Source organism: Mustela nigripes, chromosome 16 (assembly GCF_022355385.1).
Source record: "Mustela nigripes isolate SB6536 chromosome 16, MUSNIG.SB6536, whole genome shotgun sequence".
In the NCBI taxonomy this organism is placed as follows: Eukaryota; Metazoa; Chordata; class Mammalia; order Carnivora; family Mustelidae; genus Mustela; species Mustela nigripes.
The window spans coordinates 51,350,797-51,361,430 of NC_081572.1; the positions used below are offsets into that span (position 1 = coordinate 51,350,797).

At 51.8% G+C, this 10,634-nt stretch overlaps 1 protein-coding gene across 1 annotated transcript in view; it reads left to right on the forward strand.

The window, feature by feature from the left end:
- Nucleotides 1-2,765: 2,765 nt before the first annotated feature.
- Nucleotides 2,766-10,634, forward strand: part of TRIM16 (tripartite motif containing 16) — a 20,486-nt gene continuing 12,617 nt past the window's right edge. The window contains exons 1-2 of the mRNA XM_059381139.1: nucleotides 2,766-3,692; nucleotides 9,707-9,802. Of these exons, the coding sequence (XP_059237122.1) occupies nucleotides 3,192-3,692; nucleotides 9,707-9,802 (597 nt within the window). The 5' untranslated portion in view covers nucleotides 2,766-3,191. The remainder of the gene's footprint in view (nucleotides 3,693-9,706; nucleotides 9,803-10,634) is intronic.

Genomic DNA, 10,634 nt, shown 5'->3' on the forward strand with positions numbered 1-10,634 from the left:
CTGTTGAAACCTCCCATTCCTTCACCACCTCCCCCCAACCGTGGGGTTTATAACATGCCCACCCTCACAACCCGGGGCAGCAGCTCTTCCTGCCCACGGGTCCTGTCCCCGTGCTTTAATAAACCACCATTTTGCACCAACGACGTCTTAAGAATTCTTTCTTTAGTTGTCGGCTCCGAACCTCCTCACCCCACCGAACCTGACTTAGGTTCTGGGACTTCATCAACGCCCACCCTACCTTGGCTCTGTCATTAGTAGGGGTGAGAGAAGGAAGCATGTCCACTGAGAGGTGGCAGGAAACTTTGGAGAAGCCAAATGTCCATGAAGTCGGGGAAGCCAAAGGAACTGTTTGAGAAAGACTGAGAACATTGGGGAGCCTCCTGGGTGGCAGCAGGAGGACAGGGGCGGTGATGGCTGTGGAGCGCTTGGTGCAGCAGGTGCAACAGATACACCAGACGTTGGTCCCAGTCTTCTGGTATTTGAAGCGCGATGAGATGCATGACATCCCCTGGCAGAGATCAGGGCTACGCCTGTCACCTAGAAGGCTTGGCTTCAAGGCCTGGTAGGGATTCAGAAGCTGTGGTGCATTCCGTGGTCCCCAAGAGGGCTGGAGGCAAGTCTCCAGAAGGCGTCCACTCTCCCAAGAAGCTCAGACATCAAGTCAGAGACCACACAGTGCCCCAGACAGCCAAACCAGGAATCTCAGGCTAGCCCTGACTCAGGCACTCATTTTATGGTTGGGGACACTCGGGTGTTGTGGGGACAAAGGATTTTGTCAGGCCAGGTTAGGACTGAAATTCAGATTTTCTGTTTTCCAGGCTGCTTCGGCTCCCCCAGGTGCAACTAGGGAAGGAAGGTCTGAGGAGGCGGGGGAACGGCCCTGTAGGGTTGACAGTGGAGGGTGGGGGCAGGGCAGGGAACCGATTCATGAAAGGAGAGAGGGTGGGAATGAGCCGGCCAGAATGAATGGGAGAGGCCAGGAGCCCACCAGACGGTTTTAAAGTCCTCGGTTCAGCCCCAGGCCACTTTCCCTCCTCCTTCTCAGGAAGATCAAAGGCTTTGTGCCTGTGAGACCTGCTCAGCCTCCACCACCAGGTCATTCCGGAAAAAGGGAAAGGAAACAGCCCCATCTGCTAACTCTGAGCACAGAGGGGAGCCTGCAGACACCAGCTCCTTTCCCTCCTGGCTGGAGATCTAAAAACTATGAATTTAAATGCAGGGAAGCCTCTTGGGGTGGGGGCTCTTCAACAGGGGACCACAACATTCTGGACGGGGACACTTCAGATTACTAAAAAGGGCTGCTTTTAGGCCATCAGGATACAGATGTTCTATGCACGTTGAAAATACAATGGGGCGGTGGCTGAGATAGATTTTTACTATCTTAATGCCCTCCAACTTTGAGCAACCGCTACAGTTTTTGAATTTTTGGAACATCTTGGTTAGTGACAAGAAATGTGCCTTGGTTGATCTCGTTTAACCCAGACCCTGCAGAGCTAGGGGGGAGGGGGGCAGGGTGCAGGGTGGAGAGCCACAGAGGAGTAGTACCATGTCTTGGAGTCGCCTCAGCCCCAGATCCCAGGGACAAACTGGACCAGGGCCCCCTCCCCCACTCTTTCTCCCTTTCATAAGCTTTCCAAATCCCTTTGAGTATTTCTGAAAAAGTCCGGGGGAGGGGGGAGGCTGTAGAACCTCTCCAGGATATAGATGTTGGGGTCCAGGCACCCTGGAATCGTCCTGGGCACAACTGTAGATCCCCAACGGTGGTGATGCCTGGGAGTTCCTTTCTTTAGGGAGCTAGATGCTTCCTGCGCTGTCCTCTTGTCCGTGTGTTCTGGGCTAAATTGTGTCTTTCTCTCCCAAATTCATCTGTTGAACGCCTCACACCCAGGACCTCTTAATGTGATTGTATTTGGAGACAAGGTCTTTAAAGTGGTAATTAAGAGGAGGTCGCTAGGGTGGCCCTAATCCAGTATGACTGGTGTCTTTATAGGAGGAGGGGAGATCAAGGAGAGGTAATCGATCGGGACACAGACACACAGAGGGAAGGCCAGGCCGAAACAGAAGATGGCCATCTATAAGCCAAGGAGAGACACCCCAGAAGCGACCAGCTCCGCGGACACCTTGATCTTGGATTTTAGCCTCCAGAACCATGAGAAAATTAATTTCTTTTTTTTTTTTTAAAGATTTATTTATTTGACAGAGAGAAATCACAAGTAGATGGAGAGGCAGGCAGAGAGAGAGAGAGAGAGAGAGAGGGAAGCAGGCTCCCTGCTGAGCAGAGAGCCCGATGCAAGACTCGATCTCAGGACCCCGAGATCATGACCTGAGCCGAAGGCAGCGGCTCAACCCACTGAGCCACCCAGGCGCCCCCGAGAAAATTAATTTCTGTGGTTTATATCCACCAGTCTGTGGTACTTGGTTATTTTGACAGCATAAGAAAACTCACACGCTGTGTCCAGAAACACCTTACTAAGTGGGCAAAGGGGCTGTTTCTAGGAACCTCTTTCTAGGAACCATGGGGTGGGACGTGTAGCCCGGGGGAGCTGTCTGAGTTGAGCTTTACGTAGAAGGAGACGTCTTCTTCCCTGACGCTGTCCCTGACCTTCTGATCCCCTCAAGCACCCATTTGCAAGAAGGTGGCATGGACAAAGTCAGGGTCAGGGGCACATATCCTCCCTTTCTTAGATGCCTCATGTCCAGTTCTACGAGATGGGAAGAGATGAAGGTCTGACCGATCGTTGAAGTCCTTGCATTTTAGATCCCTTGAAAAAAGGCAAACAAAAAATGCAGCTGGTCAAGCTTTTTACAGCAGAGCTCAGGAATCTCGAATTCTTTCCAGAGCAGCCACAGACACACATGATCTTTGGCTGAGCCTACAGGGTGCGAATGATTTCATGCAAGAATAGAAGTTTCGGGGCTGGACCCAAGGAGCGGCCTGAGCCCCTGGGGAGACGTTGGGAGCGGTCGTCCTCAGCCTGAACAACCTAGCTGCCGCGTCGTCACAGCCGCTGGCCGCCATCCAAGCTGGATCAGAGTAATGACTAACTGAGCTTCCTCCCGCAGGGCGGAAACAGTTAAACTCCTGTGACAGCTGCAATCATCGAGGCGTGGCTTTCTTGTCTGACTTGGGCCGCACAAGATCCTGGGACAAGGGGCAGAGGAAGGACGGCTCCGGCTCCAGAGTCTTCCAGATGGCTGAGTTGGATCTGATGGACCCAGGGCCACCGCCTGGGATCCTGGCTCACCCTCTGGCCACTGTCAGCCCAGACCCTGGGTCAGGCAGCCTGGCGGAAGAAGAGGACATGGGATCCCTGGGGAGCCCTCAGGTGGAGACGGAGGGACAGGGAAGTGACTCTGCAGGGCAGGGGGATCCTGACGGTGAGGGGGAGGCGGAGATCCTATGTGACTTCTGCCTCGGGACTGGCAGGGTGAAGGCGGTTAAGTCTTGCCTGACCTGCATGGTGAATTATTGCGAGGAGCACCTGCGGCCTCACCAGGAGAACAGCAGACTGCACAGCCACCAGCTGATCGAGCCCGTGAAGGACCGGGACCTGCGCACCTGCCCTGCCCACCACAGCCCACTGGTCGCCTTCTGCCGCCCCGACGGGCAGTGCATCTGCCAGGAGTGTGGCCAGGACGAGCACAAGGGCCATTCCTCGGTTTCCTTGGATGCTGCCCGGAGGGACAAGGAGGCAAGTGCTGGGGTCCATGCAGGAGAGGGAGGTGGAGGACCACTGCCACAGCTCCCGGGGCTCCCGACTTCACTTCTGCGCTCTGAGTCCTGCCAAGGACTTCAGCCTTAGTCCCTGGCTATTTGTCCAGGGTAGATATCTACTGCACTTGGCTTTGGAAACTGAAGTGGGTTGCTCTGCTCCCATCTCCATCCGGCTGTCCCTGTACTGTCTCTGTGTGTGTCTGTCTGACCTCATGCTTGCTAGTTTCCTCTCCGTCACTCTGCTTTCGGGGACGGATGTGTGTTTGGGTGTGGGGTATAGGAATAGGCGTTCTGGGGCTCAGGGCAGTGACATCACCTTCTGGCTGGATCTGTGTGGCAACGAATGAAATGTAAACCTTGGCAGAAATTCAAGAGAAAAAAAAACAAACCTTTCACTTAATTTCTCTTTTTCCCCTTTACCCCAAACGGGAGACCAGTAGGAAGTGCTCCTCTAGAAATACCCGCTGTGAAATCCGAGAGCTTGGAAACTTAGGGAAAACAGAAGTTCCTCAGCAGGCAGAGGTACTAGGAGGGACTAAGAAACACTATACTCTTAGCCTATAATTTTACTCCCATCAGATAGGGAAACTGTTTCTAGAACAACCAGCTTTTCTTTGCCCTAAAGCCCAGAGCATGGGGAAGTTCTTGGGAATGGGACTTGGCTACTTTGTGTTCGTGGTTTCTCCCACTTTGACTTTTCAGGAGCAATTTTTTCCCCCCTGGGTAGGGCAGTGCAATTGACTTTTCTCCCACATTGCTCACGTTCATTCTGCGGGCAGCTCCCTGTTTGCACTGCACAGGGCGGGAGCCCCACCGTAATTCCGTAATTCCTCGGTCCAATGTTCCTGGGCAGCAAAGGGAAGGGCTTTCTGGGAAGGGCTTACTTGCTAGAGCCCCTCCTCCGTGTCCTTTCTTAGCCACAGATTGAATCCAGTGTTCATGGCCTTTGTTCTGGAAAGCTCTGTATTCCAGATGCTAGTGAGTCACCAATCCCAGCTCAGGGAGGCCCCTGCCAGCTGCTTCCAATGTTTCCGGAGTCAGGGAAATGTCCTGTCCAGAAAGCCGTTTGCTGCCACACATAACCAGGGTGAGGGTCAGTATTATGTGCTTCTGTAACCATGCAGAAGCTCTCAGTCAACAGAGAGACAGGGCAAAAGAAAAAAGCGCGACAGAATTGAGCAAAAATGGTCCTCACTGAGCATCGCCCTGAGCCGGGTGCTTTCTGTGCATTTTCTCATTCAGATAACTCTCTGGGGTGGCAGTCCTCTTTGGCGTCACATTTTGCCAAACTCACACAGACAGCTAAGTCATGGAGTGAGGAATGGAAGCTTTTGGAACATCACCCCACCTTGGGAACGTGAGTGAAGGACCCCGAGATGACATTATTATAACCTTACCTTTTTTTGGGGGAGGGGTACCCAAATCCTGCCACACATAGAGTAGAGATACTAAGACAAAGTGTACTGCTGTTCTCTTGGGGTCTGATATGTGAATGTTACTATATTTAACTGGAAAAAGGGATGCATATACATGTTAAAAAGCAATCTCCACCAAATTTGCAATAGATCATATCAAGAAAAGCACTCCCTCCAGACTGGACACACCGCCCCCCTCCTTCCTTAGACAAACACTACTTTCTTCTGCTTCCTTTCAGAAACAGTGTGTCTATACTGGCATGGGTACAATATGGATTTTAAGCACGGTGTAGACTGGTGCATGGCAGAGAGGGTGATTGTCATTCTGAGCGGGAAGACTTGAGGAGAGCATGTACGGAGCCCTAAGTTCAGGCAGGGAGACTGTGTAGGGTAAAATAAAAACTGGGTAAGGGGCTCCAGAGCAACATTTGGTCTTGAAAAGCAGTCATGGCTTTTCAGTCCAGGTACAATCCAGCAGCTCCACACCCCAGATTTTTGGTGAGGACCCCAGTTCCAAACCTCCACTCTTCTGCTCTCCCGGAGAGAGCTCTCGCCATTTCTTTCCTGTGGCCTTGTTTTCAGCTTAGAGAGCAAGTTTCCTTCATAAGGGCAGCCACACTGCAGGTGTCTCTGCCAAATCTTAGGAGTCAAAGATTTCTCGCAAGGAGCCCAAGAGATCAGCCCAGAAGACACAGTGGGTTGATGAGACTGAAAATGCCCCTAGAATTATTTTGAAAGTTTTACCTGGCATAATGAAGGCCCCAGAAAACTCGTATCCCCTTCAGCTGGCCCCTGCCTGCTGGAGTGACTCACTGAAGGTCACTTTGGATTGTGTTAAGGGCTAATTACTCAAGCAGGCACGTCCTTGTAGGAAGGTGTAAATAGCGGGGTCAGTCATGAGGACACAAAGCAGCTGAGATCTGCATCAGATCCCCAGAGCCACTGACTTCTCAGTTAATCAAGGGAACCCCTCCTGAAGCTTCTCCCGTCTCTAGCTGTGCCAGTGGACAGAACTTCTGGATTTTGGGAAATGGCTGTTCTTTGATACATGTTCCATCCTGCTGGTCTACCAGATCCTGGCTTTTCCTGATGGGGACTTCTCTCTGCCCCAGGCCAGCTTCCTAAGGCCCCTTCGGTTTTGAGGTCAGCTGGCCTGGCTGTGCACCTGCCTGCGTGCATGCAAAACCTGATAAAACTTGGACTCCACTGGCCATTTCCTTGTTTGTTCACACCCCGGAAGTGCACATGGTTCTTTCTTGTTCTTCCTCAAGCTTATCACACATCATCGATTGCTTCCTATGGGCTAAGTGTGAGACCACATTGTGTCCTCCGGGGGCTTGGATTTGAAGGAGGAAGCCAAGGCAAGTTCCACGGCTCCCTGGAAGTACCTCAGGGCTGAGGCATGACCATGACCTGCTACCTGGTCCAGGAAGGAGTTGTCAGCAAGAGCGAAGGCAGGATTCTTGGGAGTGGGAAGATCTGTCTTAGATCATGAGCCCACATTACATTCAGCCTCAGCATTGGTTCCAGAAGGTTCGGGACTGGAAGCAGCCTGGGGACACAGTCTCCTTATAGAGCAGGAGCCAAGTTTCTGCAAGCCACAGGTATTCATGCATCGCTGGGGAGCAAGGCACCGGCATTTTCCATAGCCCCTTTGCTGGTGGCCACAACACGGATGATTTGAGGGCACTCACTCAGGGAAAGAATTTCTTCTAGAAGTTCTGAGGAATGCCTTGGACTCAGTATCACATAACTTTTTTTTTTTTTTTTTTTAATTGTTGTTCTTACGCATTCTACCAGGCACTTGTATGTCTTTAAGGAGCAGGGAGGGTGTCCTATTTGATGGGACTGGCATGTGGTAGGTTCTGACCAATTGGCTGAGGAATGAAGTCAGTCCAGGCGGACTCGGAAGGGCCACCATCGTGCAGATGGAAATACAGAGGAACCCGGACCTCCTGGAATTTTCTCTCTTCTCCCTCCCTCTCCTGCTCCTATTTGCATCTCTAACCCCAAGTCCGACCCCTAAGCTCTGGGTACCACCTTCCCCTGTAGATAGAAGCAAGAACAATTATGTTAATCTGTGCCTGTGCCCCGTGCCCCAGGGGAGAAGCTCAGCGATTTGACAGAGATGGGTTGGCCAACAGTGGCAGGTCTTCACGCCCCCAATACTGTGCCTTTTGCACAACACTTATTACCTTGCTGAAGTAGGCAGGACCCTCTGTGCCCTTCAATACAGGGTGCCTGCTCTCATTAGCACTGCTGTCCCGCTTTTCTGACGAGTCCATCCACCCTGGCCTGAGACGAGTGAATGGCCGGCATCTTGGGAAACCCTAGAGACAGAGCCTGAGGCCCCTTGTCATGTTCTAGGAACAGGCATAACCGGAGAGGCAGGTCTTCCAAAGCGGCCCTCCCTTTTGTGGTAATCTGGAGTGTCTTCCCTTGGGGTGACTCAGAGAGGTCCCCATTAGGTAGTCTTTTTCTCCTTTTATGGCAATCTGCAGGCAGGGGAGAGCACCCCTTCCCTGGCTACTTTCTGGGAGTTTCCCCCATGGCTTTGGATCCTGCTGGGGCTACCCAGGCCCCTTGCCAGGATGTGTTCTGTTGTGGTCTTCACCACCTTAAAACAAGCACTTCACCTCCCACCCCCAAACCTTACAGGACTGCCCTCAAATAGGCCAGACCCTCCCCCAACCCCCAAACAGGTTTCAGGGATGGGGGTCACAGGGCCCCCTAGCTCCAAGTCAACACCCCAGATCCTGAGCAAAACAAAACAAAACTAAGAAGTTCCATTCCTTCTGCAGAGTGAGCCAGGTCTCTGGTCCCCCCTCACTAGGGGGCCTGGAATTTTCCCCAGGCTTCCTGCGATGGGGCGGGCCGGGTAAGTGGGGGGGAGTGGAGTAGAGACCATTGATGCCTACTGAGTTCCCTTAGGGCGCAAACGTGCAGCTTCTGGTGCAGATAGAACCTATTGGAAGCATTTAAAACCAGTCTTGTCTTTTCTCTCTTGCTGACTCATGCCCTTGGAGGGCCTTTGAAGGCCACAAAGGTTTAGGCTTCATGCCTTGGCCCACTTCTTGGCAGAAAGTGTTTGGGGAATCTCCAGACGGAAGGGTGAAGCAGGCAGTGGAGTCAGAGCTAGCAAACCTGAGGTTCTCAGGCACACACTTGCCCGGCATGGAGGTCTAGCTTGGCCTGGCTCGCGGTGGTGAGTGTGTGATGGAGCGTGGCCATGGTAGTGATGTGGTCTTGGAATCTAGGTGAGGTTCAATGGGGTGAGGTCCTGGGACCAAGAAGGAATTCTTGAGATGTCTTTGGTGCAAAATGGTGGTTTATTAAAGCACGGGATGGGCTCCGTGGGCGGAAAGAGCTGCTGCCCCAGTGCGGGGTGGTGGTGGTGGGGTGGGTGTGGTGGGGTGGTGGTGGCTGATTATATACTTGGGAGATGGGGGAAAGTAAAGAAAAGAGAGGTTTCAAAAGAACTTTCATATGCTAAAGAGGACCCACAAGATACTGGAGGTCTTGCCATTGTCAAGTTAAGGTTGTTTTTCTCTCTAGCCAGGCACTGACTTTAAGATAGTGGGGAGATCTTTAGGGATGCCTGTGTGGCTGAGTTGGTTAAGCCACTGCCTTTGGCTTAGGTCTTAATCCTGGAATTCTGGGATCCAGTCCCACATCAGGCTCCCAGCTCCATGGAGAGTCTGCTTCTCCCTCTGACCTTCTCCCCTCTCATGCTCTCTCTCGCTCTCTCAAATAAATAAATAAAATCTTAAAAAAAAAAAAAAAAAGATAGTTGGGAGATCTTTACAAGAATGTCACGCAGGTCCCACCCAGAAGTGGCAGGTGGAGGGAGGCAGGTAGCAGGGTGTCCGCTTTTGCTCTGTCATTAGCCAGGCTCTGCTCCCTCATCTGTAGCAGTAAGCAAGAAGAGGGGCCCCCACGATGGCTGATGTTGGTAGCACACACACAATGTGCCAGCTGCTGGAGCAAGTTCGCATTAACACAGGCTCTTTCACTCAGTCCTCGCAAAACCCCCGTGGGTTGGGTGCATTTGTTATTCCCATTTCACAGGTGAAGAAATGGAAGCCTAGAGAGGTTAAGTAGATTTTTCCAAAGGATCGGCTGCTAAGTAGAGAAGCTGGGGTTCCCATGCTTGGCTCCAGCTCCTACTCCTTGTTAACGTTATTCTGGGGGCAGATGGGCTGGGTTGGACTCCAGCGTTGAACTGTGTGACCTTGACAGGTGGTTTGATGGTATCATCTGAGAAATGGGGATAATGGTACTTAGCTACCATGGGTGTGGTCAGGACGATACAAGCTGATCTATCTCCATGCTGGAAGTAATGCCTAGTGTCGCATAATGTATGTGCTCGTGGTATTTTTAGCTGATCTGTGCTGAGTTCAGCACCAGGAGGCGCTGGCACACAGCTGACCCTTCGCGTCCTTTTAGGGCCCTCCAGGTGGCTTCTGAGGCAGCTCCCAAGGTCAGATTCTCCTTTCCACGCAGGAGGGGTGGGTAGCGTCTTTGCTCCTGGGGGCACATTCTGTGTACACTCCTTAACACGGTTCTTCCCTCTTAGGCTGAGCTTCGGGACACCCAGTTAGAGCTGGAACAGAAGCTGAAGTTGAATGAAAACGCCATCGCCAGGCTCCAAGCCAATCACAAATCCGTTTTGGTAAGGCTGCTCTGGGTCACCTGCTGTGCCCATTTGGGGTTGTGGGACATGGGGTCGCAGGCCCAGTCTCCATGTCCATGGGCTCCTTGGGGTTTCTTAGCAAATGAGAATTATAGGTAGAGGTATGAGCAGCTCCATGGTGGGGGGGGCCTCAGCTCTCTGTCAGCTTTTCCTATGAAATTAAGGTTCAAAACTGGCAAGTGATTTACTTTTTAATGATACAGAGTAAGAGCCAGATTGGTCCTGTGATAACATCATTCTTGTTTTTACATTTGCGTATGCTTTTTTGACCAGGAGAAAGGTGTGCTGAGGGTGGGGGGCGGAGGGGGCCTCTAGCTAGAATTCTACGAATCAGGCAGAGAATCTGGGTTTCTGTCTTAGGAAGGTGCTTGGCATGAGAGTGTCACCAGTCCTGTGTCCTGGCAGCAAGAAAAAAGAGTGGAGAACTGCTTGATTAGTGGATGGTAACTTGATAAGGCCAGTGGTGTGCCAGGCTACTTGGTTTTAGTCTCTCTAGTTTATGGACACTTTTCATATAAACTCTAAGTGGACCCAAAGAGTTCCACAAATACTTCTCATTAGTGGAAGGCCAAACCCTCATTCAAAAAAGAATGTGAAACACCTAAGCTATGGTAGTGAGTCAGCAGGAACATCTTTGCATACCATGAATTATTTTTTCCATCCAACCATCCATCCACCCATCTACCCATCCTTCCATCCATCCATCCTTCCATCCATCCATCTATCCATCCATCCTCCCATCCATCCATCCGCCTACCTATCCACGCATCCATCCATCCATCCATCCATCCTTCCATCCATCCATCCATCC